Source organism: Micromys minutus, assembly GCF_963924665.1.
Source record: "Micromys minutus genome assembly, chromosome: 10".
In the NCBI taxonomy this organism is placed as follows: Eukaryota; Metazoa; Chordata; class Mammalia; order Rodentia; family Muridae; genus Micromys; species Micromys minutus.
Window position 1 is genome coordinate 5,890,009 of NC_137979.1, and position 21,253 is coordinate 5,911,261.

The 21,253-nt window shown below is 49.5% G+C and overlaps 1 protein-coding gene across 1 annotated transcript in view; it reads left to right on the forward strand.

The window, feature by feature from the left end:
* FSTL4 (follistatin like 4) overlaps positions 1–21,253 on the forward strand; it is a 395,833-nt gene that overhangs the window by 275,005 nt on the left and 99,575 nt on the right. Inside the window, exons 4-5 of the mRNA XM_080923298.1 lie at positions 10,172–10,365; positions 13,945–14,068. Coding sequence (XP_080779424.1) covers positions 10,172–10,365; positions 13,945–14,068 — 318 coding nt within the window. The remainder of the gene's footprint in view (positions 1–10,171; positions 10,366–13,944; positions 14,069–21,253) is intronic.

Here is a 21,253-nt window from a genome sequence, read left to right on the forward strand (position 1 = left end):
TGAAGCCACCATGACCCTGGCCATTACATGCCATGAAGCCTCCCCTCCCCACATCATTGTGACACTAGAAGGCACCCCCTGGAACTGTCCATTGTCTCCTGGGGACCCTTGATAAGAAGAGTGCACACACTCCTGACTTGTCCTTCGGGTCACCTGAGAATAAAGTGCTCTGCCTGGTGGCTCATCTGCCTGCTGAAGCTGAGCCTTACCCTTGAGCACGGTGGCCCTTGTCTCAGACACTACACTGTGTTTCTGGCGACACAGGCTCTCAATCAATCTGGTCACTCCTCAAAGACAATGGCAGCTTACAGTGCCAAGAACATGCATTTTCCCATGGTTGACACCTGGGGAAACCACTGGGTGGGACTCTTTCCTTGGCTACATGTCCAGCAGCACTTGCGGTCAGTCTCACAAGGAAGCCTCTCCCCACGTCCATCCCTCTAACTTCCCCGTCCAGATGTACCCTGGTCCCAGCTCTCTGACTGCTGATGATGGGTAAAGATGAGCGGAGGTGGTAGGAAGTGGCCAGCAGCTGGGCTACTGGACAGACCCAGTGAGACAAGCCCCTCCCACAATCTATGAAGAGCTAATCGCAACATCCCGAAAGGAACGAGTGGATGGCAAGGGTGGGAGTTCAAGGAACACAGCAGTAATTAATGCCAAGAGGGTTTTCGCGTTTGTTTAAATTCCCAAGCATTATTCTTTCACTCCGGGACCATCTGATGGATGTTCCAGTCAGCCATAAAAAGTATAAGTGATCCCTCACCCAGGATCTAGCCAATTTTGCTTTCTTTAATAGGAATAAAAGTGAGGGTTGTAAATGTCAAGTGACAGATTGTATGGCAACATCAACTGAACCCCGCATTCGTGAGCAAACAGACCACTTCCGTAACAAAGGTCTGGGTAGGTTTTGTTCATTTAAATCACCGGGTTCTGGGGTGAAACTTAAGATGTTCTGTGCATGTGAAGTGTCAGCCTTGACCAGTCCCCTCCAATGAATTTGGAGATTTGAGTGTGAGACCTGCTCATGATTCTGTGTGTGTGTGTGTGTGTGTGTGTGTGTGTGTCTGTGTGCATGCACTGGAGTGCTGAAGGCTCATGCACTGAAGGCCTTGCAGAGCTACTTGTGTAGATTCTGTTTGTGGTCCACAAATGGGCTTTGTGCCTGCAACTTAGAAAGTTCACCATCAACTGAGATGATAAATGCAGATACCCCAGAGAAAGACCAGGTGGAAACTAGCCGAGGACTGCTTGCCAGCCTGATGCCGCTCCCACTGAATTCTGGGAAGATGATCAGCTGCATCCCGGAGCTCCCTGAGACATCTAAGAAGATGCTACCATTCAGTTCTCCTTAGCCACCACTGGCCATCAGGATGCCTGCCTGCCAAACACCTGGCCCAAGATATGGCCCTGCCAAATGCCAGCCGGTGACCTTTGAAAGTAGCAACCCTCTCAACTACAAATCTAGCCATGTCTGTGACAGCTGGCAGATCCACAGTACAAGATGAGCCCCATCTTGCAGCCATGCTCTCTTGACCCTACACCTGGGTGGAGGAGTGGGGCTTCATGTTAGTTATATTTAGTTCTCATTCTCTGTGTGTGTGTGTGTCTGTCTACCTGTCTCTCTGTGTGTCTGCCTGTTTGTCTCTCCCTCCCTGTCTGCCTGTATGTCTATCTGTCCCTCTCTCTGTGTCTATCTGTCTCTCTCTATCCTTTCTCCTTGTGGGTATCTATCTGTCTATCCCTCTTTCTTTCTCTTTCTATGTCTCTCTGTGTCTCCCTCTTGTCTCTCTCTGTCTCTCTATGTATGTCTGTGTTTGTGTGTCTCTCTCCTTCACCCTTGTGTGTGTGTGTGTCTTTCTGTCTGTCTGTCCCTCTCCTTTTGTGTCTCTGTGTCTCTGCCTGCCTTGTGTGTCTGTCTGCCCCCCATCTCTCTCCCAACCCCTTAGGTAGAGGCAGCTGGATTCTGCATGTATATAGCCTGGATGTCCCTTCCAGGCTCTCTAGGGAGCCAGTCAGCCTGAATCTCTTGTCACAGGTTAGAAAAGGAAACTGGAGACTTACGTGGCTTCAGGTTAGGCCACAGACAAGCTTAGACACCTCCATAGTGTGCTTGAGTTGCTGTGAAGTAAGGTCCACTTAGCAGCCCCAAGACCCAGCTTTGGGTCACCAGGTCACATGACTTTGCAAACATTTATCTGTATAGGTTTAGGGGCTGTGAGGATGCCACGCCTTGTGTGTTTCATGATTCTCTGGAATCCTTAGGATTCTGTGACTCTGTCACCTCCATCCAGAGAACTACATCGTGTTAGTGAAAATGTCCCCAGAAGATGAGCCCATTGGTTGTGGCATTTATTGTTAATTGAATTTGCTCAGAAATGGCAGCTGAAAGATTGTTAGTGTTTACAAATTTACATCAAGTTAAACATCTGTTCCTCTTACGCTAAATTCCAGCAAAGCCGCAGTGCCTCATGAATTAGACGTGGGAGCAAAATGCTTCTTGCTCTTTGCACAGTTTATCGGTTTCAAAATAGACCTCAGAATGACACATGGGAGCCAAGGCTGGGCTAACACAGCCACTTGGGTGGGGAATGTTGGTGCCAGACGCTTACACAAAATTCCTGCTTTAGTGGTAAAGATCACAGAGCTCTTAAGGCAAAATGTGACAGTAAGGATGCGGGAGCCAGGGTGGTAATTTTAGAGGGAGCAGAGACTGCCTGTGAACAAACCAAAGGGCAGATAGCAGGATGGAATGAACACCATCCTGTCTCTCAAGTCCTCTCGGGGTGCTGCTGGGTGCTGCATGTGAGCTGCATGTGAGCTCTAGTTACATGGCACCCTGCCAGATTAAAGACAAGCTGTATTCCAGTAGGTGTGGTCCCAGTGTGGCCACTGAAGCAACGGTCTGTATACCTCTTGGGGAAAGTGGTCTGTAAGCCCCAGGGCCCCTTTTAGCACTGCCCACCAGTTCCTACCACGCCTTCCCTTTACCCTCCCCCTCTGTGTTATTTATGTTCCTTACCACTGAGACAAAATACTGGACCAGAAGCAACTTAAGGGAGGAGTTTATTTTGGTCACAGTTTGAGAGCACAGCCCGTCTCAGCAAGAACGTGATCTGCATAATCACCTAGTGTTCCCCAGTCAGCTAACCACAAGCAAAACCCCCACCTCCATGAGCCTCATCTTCCACTGAGGCCCCATCTCTTAAGGGCTCCACAGCCTCCCAAATAGCGCCAACACCTGGGAAGCAATCATTCGAACCGGGAAAGCTATGAAGGATGTCATAGGTTCAGCCTGCACCACCTCCCCTTAGCTCTCTCCACCCCTGCTCAGGAAAAAAAAGGTACTGGGGCATGATGCTGGGTGACCTGAGTCCTGTGTCCTCTCTTCAGGGTGGTGGCTAAGAACATCTGAGTCCAGGGCTGACCAGTGAGGGACAAGACAAAGGGAACTATCTCCAGATGGAACCCATCAGGGCTGGGGTCTTCATAGCTACCTTGGGGGCCCCCAAATCCACTGCAACCTCATGATCTGCCTGTGTATAAAGCTCTTCCCAGGCCCACAGTGTCTGCAGACAACTATTCTGCACATTTGCTGTGCGGATCCCAGGCGAAGGTGGTTCCTAAGGCTATTCGTAGTTGAGTGTGCCCTCAAACCTTCCTTAAAGATCTATCCAGAGACACCCTACACAGAAGAGGGAAGACATTTTCATATGCTTTCTCTCTCAGACTTTTTTCAGGGAGCCACCTTGTACCCAAAAGACACCTTTCCTTGTAACATAATGTCCAGGATTTCTGTCTCTGGCCACCCTCAACCAGCCCTCAGGATAGTTATCTTTGAATTCACTCTTTAGGGCCAGCAGTGAAGGCTTTGGGGTGTCCCCTGAGTAAGGTAAGACATACAGGCCCTGGCAATCCTAGGAAAGTTTGATTGCCTATAAACAAAGCCACAAGTCTCACACTCAAGAGTTATCCCCCAGCATCCACACTGCACTCAGAAAGCTGACATCATGGAGGACTAGGCCCATCATCTTCAGATTCCCACCCTTTCCCTACCATTGTGACACCATCTAAGCCCCTCTTCCTCCCTTCCCTGCAGAGGAGACTGGTGGTAAAAATAACAGGTGTTTAACCCTAACTCCCAGGTGCAGATGGTAGTCAGGTGCAGGTGGTAGCCAGGTGCAGGTGGTAGCCACACCTGCAAACCAGGCTAGCAGGGAACTATTGGGGGACTGGTGGTTAGCAGAGGATGGGTAAGTACTGAAGGGAAGGCTGGGAAAAGGCCATGATGGAGAAGTGGAGCAGGGAGGAAGGAGCCTGGTTAGACAGCAGAGTATGATGAAGAAGGAGGTAGGAGGGGCTCATTAAAGGCCTAAGGGAAAGTAGCTCCAGTGGGTAAGGAGGAGGCAGCATCTCACACACACACACACACACACACACACAGGTCACATTCTCACACACACATACATCATAAACTCACAGGCATGCATTACACACACATACACATGCATGCATACACACATCATATACTTACAACCATGTTCACATGTATACATGCACACACATCTTATACATACACATCACACACTCATACACATGCACATACACATCACATACACATACTCACACGCATGCATGAACACATCACACAGATCACACATTCACACAGATCACACATTCAGCATGCACAGAAACACATCACACACATGCATGCACACACAAACACAGACCATACACACAAACATCATATGTACCCATCACACACACACAAATCACACAAACACATCATACATACATCACATACACATCACACATGCACACACACATTACACACATATCACACACACTCACACAGATATCACACACTCACACACATGCATGCACATACACATCACATATACATATCACACATACACTCACATATCACACTCCCATGCATGCTCGAGCTCACACACACAGACACACACACACACCTCACCATGTCCATGCATGCACTCTTAGAACATGGGTTCTTGCTGTCTGTCTGTCTCACCCACTTTGTACCATGTTGTCCTCCCCTTGACCCTCTGGAGTCCACCCCCCCCCATGGAACTTCACCTGGAGGGAACGAAGAGTTTCTCTGAGGCACAGTGTGGCAGAGGCCACGTGGCTGATGGACTGTTTACAGTTCCTCCCCTGCTTCCCTGTGTCTCGCAGTAGCAAGTATCCCTCTGACGGACACAGTTCTGGAGGCGACTCCTGCTTCCTCTCTCCTCTGCTCAAAATATTAAATGCAGCTCAGTCTGCGCTCCGGCTATGATGATGTCCCTCGGCGCGGAGGGAGCGAGGCCAGAGTGGGAACACTTTGGAATCTTCAAAGAGGGACAATAATTGAGGGAGCCAGATTAATGAGGTGTCATGACAACTTAGCCAGATCTGCAACTGACCTTTCTCATGGAGAACGGGCTTGATAAATGCAGTTCATTACCAAGTTCTGACAGGGAAAAAGGGACACACTCTGGGCTCCTCAGAACGCTGATCAATATTTTATCTACCAAAGAAAGCCTGGTCTAGATACAAGAGGATCTTGGGACTAACTGGACGGCCTTCTGCTGTGTGTGGGACTCTAAGCCCAACAGGAAGTGGGTTGAGTATCTTCTGACAGCCAATCAGGCACTGAGAAGTCCCAGAGTGGAAATGGCCCTGAGTCAAGGAAGGGAGGGAGGAAATATCCAAGATGGCTTCCTCATGCCATGGGTCAGTATGCATAGGGTTAGTTGTCAGTTATCTCATAGAAGGAGACAAAAATGAATGAGCTACATCCCTCCTCACTGGGGGCAATGTCATGAAAAGGACACCTCAGGCCTGGGTGACGACATGCGCTAGCAAGGTCCTGTCATGTTATCTCCTATGCTCTCAGATGCTCCCTGGGGTGCTCGTGAGAGCTGTTGGTGTGGGCTCCATTCGCCACTTTTCACACTGCCGAGACAAACGACTTAAGGAAGACAGTGTGATTTAGGCTCACAGTCTGAAGGTACACACATCATGGAGGGGAGGGCACAGGGACATGAGCATGGGTCCCTGTCACATTGTACCCACACTGCAGAGACAAGGGGATACTGGGACTCATCTGGCTTTCTCCTTTTTTATTTTTATTTTCCTTTTTCTTTAGGCCCCAGCCCATGGGACTGTGATACCCCCATTCAGAGTTTAACACTTTGGAAACTCCCTCACATATATACCCAGCAGTATCTCTTCTAAGGGATTCTAGACCCTGTCAGTTTGACAATGGAGATGAAGCATTATACAGACCAAGTTTAGCAGCCTGTAACATTTACATTCTGAATTTCCATTGCCCCAGGCTGGCCCAAGAAGCACTGACAATGGATTCGCAAGGAGTGTGTAATAAATACCCAAGCCTCTAACCCTCCAGGAACATTCCTTTTTTAGGAGCCAGTGTGCTGAAGCCTAGGCTGACACTGGACCCTGACCTGGTCCAAATATGTCGTATGACCTCCCTTCCAGAAACCCTAGGCCAAGGCTGGCATAGCCTCTGGTCAGCTATGCTGACATCAGATGCAGAGAGAGGATAAATATTAATGATACAGCATCCATTCATCTTGTGGAAGTCAGAGGACAACTTTGTGGACTAGTTTCTCTCCCTCCACCTTTCCGTGAAGCCCGGGGATGGGGCTCAGGTTGGTACATGATAACTGAATAGTTTGGAGGCAGGGTTTGGAGCTCTGGTGGACAGGTCTGGCAGATGCAAGGGTGTTCAGTGCCCTGGTATTGTTGACTCACTCCTGGCTGTCCTCATGGAAGGGAACAACCCCCAGGAAGTACACAGTCCTGAGAAACAGCCACCCTGGGGTCAAGCACACCTCAGGGAGGAGAGCTCACCTGAGACTGAACTGCAGGGCTAGAGCACAGCACGGAATGGTGGCACGGAGCCACCTGGAATGCTTGTTTATAAAGGCATCACGTGTGTCCCTAGGCGGGACTACTAGAGAGGGTAGACCACAGGCCCTAAAGTGATGACCTCTATTGGTGTATAAACCCCTACACCTGGGTGGCTTTCTCTGTCCCCAGGTCTTCCCAATGTGTAGGGTTGGGGGCAGGATCAGAAGAGCTCAATAGACTTTAGGCAGATGAAGTAGTGGTTTGAGTTTAGGCAGAGTTCTCCATGCTCATTTGAAATATGGCTGCTCTGCGTGCGGACGAAGAGAGATGTAAGACTGTGCCAGAAACAGGAGCGTGACTCGGTAATAGCACGTTTGCCTGGTGCTCACAAAGTCCAGGTTTGGCCCCTAAAACTGCAGAGGACTGGTGGACAGGTAGGACAAATCCTCAGGAAAGAAAAGGACAGACAAGAGTTGGGAACACCAGGTTGCTGTGTCTGGATCCCTGTCCTGGCTCCCACACCAGCCTGTGGCCTCTCTGTCCTTCTGAGATGGACCCACTGCCCTTCCCTGTATTGATGTTGTCCACAGGCCTATGAGTGACTCTTTCCAGCTTCACTGGTCTCCAGATGTGCCTTTCCCTCTGCCTCCTTCCATAGCATAGCTCACACACCGCAGGTCTGAGCCTCTGCTCTGCTCCCCTCCCCCTCCCCTTAACTGATCTCCTGTTCCTTGAGACACTCTTCAAACCCTAGCACGTCCGCATAGAATGTCAACCAATACTGCTACACAGATGGGACCAGTATGGCCTGGGCAGCATAGGACACTGACCCTGGAGACTCAAGTCACTCAACTGGGCCCCCAGCTTGGCTTCTAGAGACAGGATGGTAACCTCTGAGTTCTCAGAACAATAAAGTATGTGGGTTTAGTCTTGGTTTATTTGTTTTTGTTTTTGTTTTTTTGAGACATGATCTCATATAATCCAGTCTGGACTCAAACTTGCTCTCTAACTGCAATTTCTTTAGTTTCTAATCCTCCTGCCTCCACCTCAGGATTTTCAGGGTAACAGGCATGTACCATAACTCCCAGTTTTCTGTAGTGAGAGCAACTGAACCCAAGGCTTCTCAAAGGCGAGCCAAGCACTTGACCAACTAAGTTGCATCCACAGCCTAAAGAGTTTCAGGGTTTGGTAGAAGAACAGAGCCTAAGAAGTTACCACAGCTCCCCAGGTCCTCCTCAGCAGGACCACCTCTAGCAGCATGGTGGGGTTGTCTAGCTATGGGGGACACAGGGCAGCAGCCAGCACCAAGAACTTGTGGGAAGGTTGGGGGGCCAAGTAAGCCTAAGACCCCACTCCCCATCTGATCTGCTTGATGTGACCTTCAGGTGGCCCTGGTGTCACAGGCTCTCCAAATGCTCATCGCTGACCGGCATGTCTGAGGGAGGTCTTCTATTGATGTCACCGTAGACACCAGCTTCCCAGTATGTAGTGCAGGTACCGGTCGGTCCCCAGGGAAAGGACACAGTCCCCACCCCAGCAGATATCCTTCTACTGTTACTCTGCCCCCCTTATTTCTGCTCCATTTACCAGCACCGGATTTTACCCTCTTTGGTAGTAGGCTGACTCGGGTAAGACCATCCTCTTTCCAAAACAGTTTTCTGAGAGAAAAAAAGAAAAAAGAATTGAGCCACCAGACACATTCTTCCAGCCATACTGGCTTTGTCGTGAGACCAGGCTGTGGAGAGCATGCTCAGTAACCCACAGCCATAAAGATCTAAAGATGGGGTCCATTCGCTTATGGGTCCTAGGAACTCTCCGAAATGGATCACCTGCCAGGCAGGAGAAGGATGTGAGCAGGTTAGGAGGCTGGGAGGGAGCCCCTCTGCCAGAGCCTGGTGACTCCCAGGGAGCAAATAGATTTGATTATATTGAACACAGCAATTGATTTTTTTTTTTCGTCTAAATAAACACACAAAGGAAATAGTAATGGGCATTTGTTTCTGACAAGAATCAATTGACCCCAAATTGGAAGAAAATCTAGAAACACAAACAAGTGTGGGGAAGGGTATATGGGCCACCAGGGCTTCTCCAATAGTGGGGGGAGCACAGGAGAGAAAACAGAACTTCCCATGGACTTGTGCTGTCCCCATTGTGGTTCCAACAACTGACAGTGGGGAGTAGCTATCAGTCACTGAGCCTTGCCTCAGGGCAAAGATGTGTGCCACTGAGTTATTAACCCTCATGGTCTCCCACCGTGGGATGCACTGTTATGCCATTTCTCAGATGAAATCACTGAGGCCTTGTATAACCTTTCCCAGGTTCCACAACCCAGAAGCAGAAGAGCTGGGACTCACAAAGCCAGGGGTCCCCAAATCCAAGCCTGCTGACTATTCGGCTGGTCCTGACAGAGGTGAACCCGGCACCTTCCATTGGAGTTAGAATTCAAGGGAAGAGGCCCTGACCCCAGACAGTCCAGACCTAGCACCCTTTGGTCTTCCCAATGGAGAGTAGGGAAGCCCACACCAGCATTCTCCAGTCTCAACAAGGCCAGGCTCGGGAAGTGTTTGGTGTCTCCAGGCTGAATGGGGAGGCAGGAGGAGCACTGCTCTGTAACATCCCTGTGGCCCCCCATTTACCGGCTATGCCCTGTATGGCGGCCTCGTCAGCAGCAAGATAAACCACGTCATGTCACAGTGCATCACAGGCCTCATTTGCCAAAGAACCATGCAATGTCGATGTGTTCGGCGCACACGGCCATGATAAAAGGCCTGAGACTAATGGGCTGTGTGCTGGGTTTAATCTCCTAAAGCTTCCTTTTGTTTCTCGGTCATGGCTTGTGTACACATGCTTGTTTTCACGTAAGCCAGCTCTGGGAGTGTACCTAATTACCTTAAGCAGGGATTATTAGCCCTGTTAACTAAAACTCCCTAATCTCCGAGGCCAAGGATTCAAAAGCGGCCTTTAAGTTAGGATTAAGACAAAAAGCGAGTTCTGTGACGGAATACAATTGGGACTGGCTTTCCTCGCACCGCGGAAGGACAGCAGCTGCAGATCCCACCGGGAGAATTTTCCCATCTCTGTCTGGTTCATATATTACTGGTATATGATGTCTGGCTTAAATATCAGAGTGGGTGACGGGACAGATGGACAAGTGAGCTGCCTCTATGACGGTGGCACTGTCTACTGCACACCGGAAATGTCCCAGTTGTTTGAATGACACTGGTCTGATAGACTGAACACTCTCTCGGGACCCCCAGGGCACACCCGACTCACAGCCATCTTCTCTTTCCAGACGGCGTGTGTACCATGGCTGGCTATGCCCGTCTCAAAAATGTGCTCCTGGCAGTCCAGAGCCGCAGACAGCCGCTCCAACAAGGAACCCACAGGCAAAGCCTCGCCTCCCAGAAGCGTCTCTTGGTGGAGTCACTGTTTAAGGACCTGGACACCGACGGCAATGGCCACCTCGGCAGCTTGGAGCTGGCTCAGGTGGGTGTGGCGTTCAGCTAGAGCAGTGGAGAGATGCTGTATGTGTACATGGTGAAGAAACACTCGGGCTCCATGGTGGGGACAGTTATTTGTAACTGTCTCTGTCACCAGTTGCCAAGGGGGCCCCCTCCACTGCTCTTCCTAAGACTCACAGCTTGTCAGCAGCTCTGAGAATGTCTTACACACAGAATTCTGTCTCCCTGCCACCTGCCACCTCAGCCCATGTTTACAAACCAGTACCGATGCTTCCTCAGCTTACGGGTAAAACCTCCCTCAAAGGGGCTGCCCACCGGTGTTTTCCTTAGAAAACTAGTCTTCGGCACTTCGAGCCTGTCATTTTCTACAAAAGAAATGTCAAAGGGGAACAGTACTTGCAGCAGTGAGCATCACTGGCACTCCAGTTTGGCGGTCCCCAAGGCCTCTGCCCAGTGACAGTTGTCTCTGACATCCAGATGCCAATGACCCACCCCACCCCACCCCCACCGACTTGTTTTGCTTGTGGAAAGTCCTGTGCCCACCCAGCAAAGGAACTAGTCTAAGAATGCCCAGGGTGGATAAATATAGCCCTCTCTGTCTGACCGCAGCCAAGAATACAGGCTTCAAAGCCAACGAGGCTGCTGCTTGTGAGTCTCTGGAGGCCCCTCACTCAGAGAACCTCACCACCGCAGGGACATGATGGCAATCCGTGGGGCTAAGACATGTAAGACATGTGACACATTTAACATGCTTGGCACATAGGAGTTCTCGGTGGGCATCAGTGAGCAACGGCAACATCACCTTCACCACCACCACCAATCATCACCATCGATTCCCCTCCCCCTTCATCCTTCAGCATCCTCTCTTGTGAGGTCAGGAATGTTACTGTCTGTCCTACTTCACAGATGTTTTTAGGTGAGGAATCTGCAGCTCTAGGGAATCGAGTAGATTCTGTTCCACTCCCCACACAAACCCAAGCGTCCCGAGGCCTGACACAGTGTCATCGGGCCAGCATGCCCCCTACTCTATCAATAGTATTCATTTAAGACCCCAAAGGGAATGACTCTGAGAAAACCCAGAGGCCTTGCTAATCATGACTACCTGCAGGAACACACCCCATCTGTTACTCCTCTTATGAGGCTGCTGTGAGCACCTGGTACCCATACCCAAGTGATTCCCAACGGATCTGCTTGGGTTCATTACTCTAACCGGGCAAAGACGTGGCCAGAGGCACCTGAAGCCTTTAACAAGCATGGTAATTGGACTATGATTTCCTCTTTAAAATTTAATATATTTAAGGTCTGTCTCATAAACCCACCAAGCAGAACCCAGCTAATGTGGGCCTTGCCTTGACACTGAGTCAGAAGTGCCGGAGGGAAGGACTGATTGGTCCCGTGAAAAGTTAATCAATTTCCAATGTAGAAATAGACAAAGGGAAATTTCCATCTTTGGAAGATCGATCTGCGGCGTCATGGTTGATCTCCGTCTTATTGAACACCCTCACTTCTGGGTGAAGGGTTATTTTTTTTTCAACATTATCACATTAAGTTGCCTTTAATTTAGCAGACCAAGCTGGGAATGTTAAACAAAGAGAAAAATGCCTCTACCACTCCCCGCCCCAAATAAAATCAAATCATTTCCTCTCTCTTGATTTTCTTTGTAACTTCTCCCTTGAGACTCTGTGTCTTCTTCATTAAATCATCACCACAGAGGTATCTACAGAACTCCACCAAGCGCTCCTAAATCAGGACCCAACCCTGGAAGAACATGGAAGGCAGGGTGTGCTCCGGTCTCACTGTGGAGCAAACATAACATGTCTGAATTCATACTTCCAGCTAATAGTAGTATTTGGGAAGATTCTTGAATCTTTAGGAGGTGGAGTCTGGTGCAGGAAGTGGAACGTTTAGGCTTAGTAGCCTAGCCCCATCTCCCATTCAGCCAGTTTCCTGACTGGAGATGTAAACAGCCAGACGGCATCCTGTTCGGCCACCTGACGGCTCTGCCCTCATACCCTCTCTGTCACTGCCAGGTCTTCCACCACTCGATGGCACTCTGTCCCCAGAACTGTAAAAAACCCTTCTCCCTTTAAGCTGCTTTTGCTGGGGTCTTTGATCACAGCAACAGAAACGTGAGACCGGTCTGATGGGCAGATGCTCTCTGGCCGTGTGCTGTGGTGAGGTTGGTGTGTGGTTGAGGAGTGGCTAGAGAGGTGAGGTGTGCTGTGTTCTTTTTCTGATCACTGTGATCTAATACCTCTCAAGAAGAAGCTTAAGAGAGAAGGGTTTGTTTCTGGCTTACCGTTGGAGGGGATGCATTATGGTGGTGAGGAAATGTGGTCATACGAACAGGAGGCTGCTGGTCACCCCACGTCACCCGTCAGAGAGCAGACAGATGAGTCTGGGTACCCAGCCCATGTTTAGGGTGGGTCTTCTCTCCTCAGTAAAAGCTCTCTGGTGTCTTTTAGGTAATTCCAACTCAGGTCAAGTTGACAATAGAAATTAAGCATCACAAATAGTCACCTGGGTTCTCACCCTGATTCAGCTGTTAGCTGGTTTCCTGAAACCAGGCCTTCCTTTCATCTGTTTCTCCGTTAACACCACAAGTGGCAGGCAAGTAACCCCAAAGATTCTTCCTTACTTAGATCACCTGGGTCTGTCTGACAGTCAGGGAGACCACAGACCTGATGCCCGGCCTTCCCTTCTCTCTCTGGGCCTCTGTTTCTATAAAACGAGAGATTCAAACTAGACAAGACCAGAGACTCCCCACTGCTGCAACATGCGAGGCTATAGGATTGCCCTGAGTGGGCCATTGAGGGAATGAAGAACAAACGGGATACAGATACACAAAACTCTGGGGTAGGGTGGGTAATTCACTCTCACAGGGAAGCACCAGGGGCAGCCTAGAAACCCAGCTTAATTTATACATCGGAACTGAAAAGGCAAATCCATTCTATGTGTCTGTCTTATGGTTTTACTGCTGTGAGCAGACACCATGACCAAATCAAGTCTCATAAAGGAAGACATTTAATTGGGGCTGGCTTACAAGTTCAGAGGTTCTGTCCATTGTCAAGATAGGAGCATGATATGGTGCAGGAGGAGCTGAGAATTCTACATTTTCATCTAAAGGCTGCTAGCCCAATACAGGTTCCCAGGCAGCTAGGAGGAGGATTTGACAGCCCACACCCACAAGGCCGCACCTCCCAACAGTGCCACTCCCTGGGCCAAACTTATACAAACCATCTCAACGGCTGAACCAGAAGATAGGATTTGCTAATCAGGATGGGGGTTTCTGTAGAGGAGCAGTCCAGGCTGCAGCCATCCAGGAAAAGGAGGTTGTGTCTATATTGTCTGAACACATTGTCAACATCTGCACACAGGCCCAGGGGAGGCTTTGCTGTATGGCTGAGCCTAACCTAGGAAAGGCTCTGCCATCCCCATGGGTCGGAGGCATTGGGGGCCTTGATATGGCCACACCCAGGTCAAGAGGACACATTCACGCAGGCTTCATCTGCTCCCACACCCTGAATCTCCACTAGATCTTCCAGCAATGGCCATGACGTTGAGCTCACTGGTGACTCTAGCTTTGTCTCCTCTCATCTCACAGTACGTGCTAAAGGAGCAGGACATGGACGCTTCACTGAACAGATGCTCAGCCAGTGACCTCCTGCGATTTGATGACTACAATAGTGATGGATCCTTGACCCTCGGAGAGTTCTACACAGCCTTCCGTAAGTGAGACCTCTGCACAGGGCTGTGGGCACGGGAACTAATTTCCTCTGGTATCCATCCTGTGCTGTGGTAGTGATGTGCTATCAGGAGCCCGGACTGGGACATGTGAGCTGGGTCTTGGCTGACTTCCAGGTGGATTTGGCTTCAACATGAAAGAAGTTGAAATTGCTCTGTATAAGCCTGAGTGATAAGAAAGGGGCAAAACAAGATGTGTGGGGAGGAGAGGACTCACTGACCCTCTGCCTTTTGAATAAAGACCCTCCTCATTGATGAAAGGATTTGGGGTTGGGACAACAGCAAGGCCGGAACACCATCCTCTGACTGTACTCACATGACTTTTCCTGGAGAGACATGAAGAAATGTTTATCTACCTCAGATATGGCATCAGTGACAGACCACAGACATGACTCCATCCAAGTTCAGTTTACTGAACCAGGGAGTTATTGGAAATTATTTAAAGGAGTCTGGATGACTCCAAGGTGCCAGTGCTGCGGAAAAGCCCACAGATCACAGGCAATAATTTCCCTGTAGGACTTGAAGGCAGGTGGGTTTTGTGGGTTTGTCAGAGTCTCCTCTGTCCTGTGGTTTCTGTTATTGATATAACTTGAGTATGTAAGAGGGAGGAGTATCTTGTGAATCTGGTGAGTTTCGGGAGCTTCCTGGCCTTGTTTTATTTACTTCCTGAGTCATAAGAGCCTCCCCTTTTTTTCCCAGGAGGGATGTTCAACAATGAACATGGAAGCAGCTCAGCTCCACTGGGCAGCCTGGGGGGGAGACTAGAGGGATGCCACAGGCATGGCCAGACAGAAACTGGGACCAGTCACTACCTAAGGACTTCTGTTGGGGTTGGGTAGGGGCTCTCAATCCTCCCTAATGAGCAATTCTCAGGGAAAAAAAAATCACTAACATGTTGTTACAGACTCTAGCTACTGCTTAAAGAGGCCCAGCTTTGATCAGAACTATTCCATAGGGCTAGAGAAAGAAAGCGTGTTCAATACAAGTTCTCAACACCAAGGAGATTTATTTGCCCTCAAGGGACAGAGGGCAGGAATAAGGACAAAGGCAGGAGATATAATGAGGGGGAAAGGGAAGGGAACAAAGGAGAAGAAGGAGGCATATTTGTCTTCATGGACAAAGGACAGCCTCTGGATAGAGAGAAGACAGATGTGGCCCAGTTGTATGATGGCTTATAAAGGTAAAGGGGGAACCCCATGTTAGGATGAGGTGTTTAATTTTGATTGTGCATATTAATTAGGTGAGCCAAAGGGGGCTTTTGATGGCTGGACTTCAATACTTTGATAGTTGGACCTTTGTGGTCAGCATCAGGAGGAGGCAGTGACCAAATAAGGGAATAGGCCTTGGTGAGTAGCTTTAGGAATGCAGTCCAATGGCTTTTAGTAAGGCAGAGGGGATGGAGGAGAAGGGCCAGAGTCATGTCTGCCACAATCGAGCTGGCCAGAATCCCTTCAGTCAGGCATTGTTGCGTTGTCATAATCTTGCGACCATCTTAAGGAGGTCTTTTTATCCTCACCCTCAAAGGAGATTGTTTCCCTGGAACTAAGCAGGTTCTACAGAAGCTGAAATGCACAGGCTTCTAGTTAAGACAGTTTGATCTTCAGCAAACAGGACTTGCTGTCTAAGCGGATATTGGAGGTGGTCACTGCTCAAGGAAGAAGAAAAGGTGCGCGCTGTTAGGATTCTGTAAACTCCACCCCCACAGTAACCTGGCAACAGCCAGGAATGCCCCACCTCACAGTTACCTGGCACTATAAAGGGGGCTGCTTTTCCCCTTCCTCACTCTCTTGCTCTTGCTCTCTTCTCTTGGCCTCTTGCTCTTACCCTTTGTCCCTTCTCTCCCCATTCCCTCCCCCTCTCTCCATGTGCTCATGGACGGCCTCTCTACTTCTCCATTCCTCTCATTCCTGTCTCTTCTCCTCTCTCTCTCTCTCTCTATCTCTATCTCCCTTCCTCCCTCCCTCTCCATCCTTCCCTCCCTCTCTCTCTCTCTCTGCCCCTACTACCCTCTTGACTCCCCTCCCCATGACCTGAATAAACTCTATTCTATACTATAAGTTCCTGTGGCTGGTCCCTCAGGGGGAAGAGACGCCCAACATGGCTCCACCAGAAGTATCCCCCTTGCCCTCATCCCTAACCTCCATAGAACATACCCCACACACACTCTCTTTATCTTTTTCCTAACACACACAGCTTTCAGGAAGAGGAAGCAGTGGGCAGGCTTCCCGGAGTAAAAGCAGGAGCTCAGTATTAGCTCTGCGGTCTCAGGTGAGAGACCGCTTTTTCCTCCCGTGCAACTGCATTTTCTATGTCAGCTGACGAATCATAACGCTGACACTTGCTATTTCCTTTTGCTTTTTTGCTCCTGTGAAAACAGAGGGGGTGCTCTGCGTGGCTTCTCCTTGGGGTTCCCTGGTGTGTGCCATGCTTAGCGATTCCATCAAGCTAACTCATGGAGAGAGGGGGGGAAGGAATGGGGAGAGGAGGGACAAAGGGTAAGGGCAAGAGGGCAAGAAAAGAGAGCAAGAGCAAGCTAACAGGTGGGGCTTGTTGACACGAGCGCTAACCTCAGTGGGCTGACACTGACAGGAAGCCAGCTAGTGTGCCGGACCCACACCAGAGACCAGGAGAGAGAGCGTGCTATGCCCTAAATGGAAGAAGCCCCTTTATATTCAAGGTTACTTGGTTCTGCTTAGAGCAGAGAACCTGTGGATAGTCTGGTGGATGTGACCTGCAAGCTCCCCAGTACCTGATAGTCAGCCTTGGGGAGGCAGGTCTCATGTCCTGATGGCAAAGGTGAAAGACCCCTGGAGGGTATCTTCCCTCTGAAGAGACCCCTCCCAAGGACCACTCACTTCGGATGCAAGTAGCAAGAGGTTTATTTACACAGGTACCTGTGGGCACACAGTCTCTCAGAGGACTTGTGCACCGGACAAAGGGGCAGTCCCCTTTTTATAGGGCTTGGGGGGGCAGAAGCAAGGTACAGAAGCAGAAGCATAGCAACAGGGTTTTAATTGGTTAGTTTAAATGAAACCAGTGTGAACTGGGGACAAGCCCTAAGTTCTTCGGAAAGGGTGGCCTTGGCCCCTCCTCTGGGACAGGGTGCTGTTTTTCATCCTTGTCTCAGCATGTATGGCAAAATATTGTGTCTTTACCCAGGTCCAGGTGGTCAACTACAGACATCTTGTTTGGCAGGGACTGTGGCAGAAATATGGCTCCAAGGACACAACTCTTGGTACCAGTCGGGGGCTGCAGCTTATCTGAAAGCTGGGCTTGTCTGAATGTCTCCCTTTCTTTGTCTATTGCAAGCTGGCTGCCCACCGGTATCTTGCTTGGCCACCTGGGACCCTGACCTAGCCTGCCCCGTGTGTGCACAGCCTTACAGAAATGGCATTTACCGTTGCTAAGCGGGGGTCTTTCAAAGGGACATCTGTGGCTGATAGAACACATACTTGAAGGACATAAAAGAGAAACGCAAATGGTTTTCCCAGCAGTTACTGCCCATGTGCCTGGTTCTGTGAGGAAAGAGAAGGCTTTCCAGCTCACAACATCTTTAGTATCCACGATTACAGCATCACAAGGCTTTGACTGATGTACCACAACCATGTTTGGTCTCCCGCATCCTCTTCTGTGCCAACTAGTAAAACCAAAACCCGTGTCCGCAGATACTAGTTCACGATAGAACGTGAGTGACTCGTAGGCTTGTCCTGTGGCTGGAAGTACCTGTTTGGAGCATCAAGAGCTTATTCTCCAGAATAATTCTTGAAATTTAAAAATGTTTACGGAGCTGACTATTAAATAATCAGGGACTTTGTAAACATACGGTTGAGTGGTCAGCGGTTTTAAATGCAGAGTTGTGGGAAACTTTATACCTCAGATATCTATAGCACATAAAGGCTACCCAAAATCGGGAAAGTTATTGTTGTTGTTACTGCTGCTGATGCTGTTGCTATTGTTAAGACACATGCTAAGTGTAGACCTGAACATCAGTAGAGAGGCCTTCCCTGTTAACCCCGGTGGTTGGCTCATCACTAGTCTCTCTGTCTATGTCCCTTGATAATACTAGTCCCTCAGAACTTGGATGGACTAGGGACCCAGCATCAGAAGGACCCACAGCCAGATTTGTTCTTCAAGTCGTGGGGTGGGGGGGGAGTGTTTCAGGAACAGATGTGATGTGATGCATTCTAGGAAAGCTGCCTACACTCCAGCTCCTCTGCAAAGGGTCTAGATCACTTTATGGCATACCTATGGCATGCAAGGAAGAAGTTTCTAGATTAGGTTAGTTGAGCTTGGAAGACCCACTCTAAATGTAGACAGAACCATCCCACAGGCTAGGTCCTAGACTGCTTGAACAAGGGAAGGCAAGCCAGGCACTAGAGTTCATCTCTCTCTGCTTCCTGACTCTGGGTTTAATATAACCAGCTGCCTCATAGTCCTACTGCTGTGACCCCCCCCCCCCCCGTGATGACCGCGATCCCCTCAAACTGTGAGCCAAATTAGATTCTTCCTTCCTTAAGTTGCTTGTCACGGCAGTAATTAATTATTTTGCTGACAATGGCACATCCTTGATTCTGGGACTGGATCTGGAGCCAGCCTGCAAGCTCTTGGCTTTTCTCCTGAGGAAATGCAAGCATTTCTCCCACCCATGAAGAGAGACAGGTATTTTCCTTATTGAAGGCCAATATAAATGTGAGCTGCCATAGGGAAAGGGCACCATAGGTTTCAGGCAGGGCACCTCGTGTCTGCTTCTTCCATTCCTGGATTATTATTTTAAAAGATTTAGAATCATCGTTCTTGAAGCAAATTAGATTCTGTGGTCGCCTTGGACTTGTTTGGAACCAGGCAGCCAGACCATTCATCACAGCCCGACCCAAATAATAGATATGCAATAAAATGTAAACTTGCAGCCATCGAGGAAGCCACAAAATGAGTTAACCTAGCTATAAAAGCTCTGAGCACCCAGGGATCGATAGCTTTTCAAAGTTGTAGGAACTACTAATTCCCAGAGCTGTGGTGATGGATGTACAGCTGGGTGAGTTTTAAAAGAGTAATTAAAATGAGACGTACAGGTGTAACCGATTCTCCAGAAAGCAGTGGGCATCGAGAAATCTCTCTGAAGGCCAGCCGTGTCTTACACATCTCGGCAACATTTTGGGTTTAATTTTCGCAGCTGGAGTGGATGGGCTGGGAGAAGTTGAGTGTTTGTGGTCTCATTTTCTAGCTTCTGTTTTGTGAGTTTTGTTCCTGGGCTCCAGGAAGGGTAGAGGACGCTGCAAGACTCCAGCCCCACAACCTCCTGAAGCTCTACTGAGGATGGTCAGTCTGGGCTGGGCGTGGTGATGCAGAGCTTTTATTCCAGCACTTGGAGGCAAAGCAGGCAGATTGAGCTCCAGACCATCCAGTCTGGGTGTTTGGCCTTCGGAAATGTCATGTGTTGATAAGTTTTGGGTGGGGATGGAGACAGAAGCTTCTAAAGCTTACCTTCCAGTGCAGCTCTTTTGGACTTCACTGAGCTGGTTTGCTCCACACAGCCTGTTAGAGGCTATGGCATGGGGTTCCGTGTCCTGGCTTTAGGAAGTCGGTGAATGCCATACTCTGGGAAGAGGGCACAGGAAGTATGTTAGCCATGCCAACCAGATTTTTGTCTCTGTCTGTCTGTCTGTCTGTCTGTCTGTTTCTCTCTCTCTCTCTCTCTCTCTCTCTCTCTCTGTGTGTGTGTGCGTGTGTGTGTGTGTGTGTGTGTGTGTACATGAAGGTGTGTGGAGACCAGAGAAAAACCTCAAATGTAGTTTCTTGGGCACTACCCTCCTCGGTTTTTAAGACAGTCTCTTACTGGCTCAGAACTCACCACGTAGTCAAGGCTGGCTGTCCAACAAGCCCCAGGGATCTGCCCATCTCTGCCTCCCCAGTATTAAAGTGGGATTACAATCATGTGCCACCAGACTGAGCTTTAAAGGTGAAGGAGTCTAAGATCAACCTCAGGTCCTGTGCTCACAAAGCAAGCACTTTACCAACTGAGCCATCTCCTCTGCCCCTGGATCTATCTCTGATCATCAGGGCTGAGCTTGACTCCCATCCCAGTCACCTATCCTATACAGTGACAGGCTTGAAAGATGAAGGTGGCCTTTCTGTCTCACTCCATCTATCAACTAAGCATTTTTTTTTTTCAGGTTGCTTTTGACATCCCAGATCAAAGTCAGGTCTAGGAGCTAAAGCAGTGTCCTCTCTGCATGTGTCCTCCTCCTCCCTCCCTCCCTCACCCACAGCCACCTGTCCCTGTTGTGGCAGGGACCCAGGCCCCAGGGCTACTGGAAAACTGGATGCAAGCTGGTCCAGACTGTTCATCACAGTCAATTAACTTAAAAGTCACTCACCTACAGAAAAGCTTCTCAATTCTGCATGTTTTTACACTTTTCTGAATGTTCAAGTTAGGATCGTGGGCGGGGGGGGGGGGGGGACAGGTCGCTAAAATAAGGACTATTTTTTTTCTCTCTCTTCAAATTCATTATCAGTTTCTCCCACTTTTTTAGAAAGATGCTTGTCTGCTTAATTAATCCTCTGAGGGCAAGCCCAGCAAACTCATGGATTGGGGGGCAGGTTTTAAGCAGCCACACGTGCTTCACAGAGTAGTATCCCAGGTCCCCAGGGACTCTAGGGTGCTGACAGAGTGGGAATCAGGCCCAAGTCTCCCTCTGGCACTTGGGAGCTTCAGGCATACAGAAAAAGGAAAGAAGGTGTTGACCTCCTCACTGCCTGGCTCTTGTAACCAGGCAGCTCTGAGTCCCATGGACCATGAAGCTGCACGTGTTTTCCCTCCATCTTTGCCACAAAGTGGAAGGGAGGCAGAGTCTGGCCATGCATATCTTATCCTCTGGAACTAATATGGCTGCCCCCATCCTAGGCTTCCATACTGACCTCCTCGGACCCCACAGTCACCAACGTGGTGAAATAAGACAACCATGAACATCCAACCAGCTCCCTGGGGCTGGTGACCCATAGAGGGGGGGCTTAACTGTGGTTGTAGGCAGATCTTGCTTCATCCTCGATGTTCAGTTTTGAGCAGTGAGGCCAGGTTAGAGGACGGGTTCAGAGCCAGCACACCACCCTCAGGGGCTGTGTATGGTCCGTATCACTGCAGCTGGTAATGGGCTCTTACAGTCATGGAGACA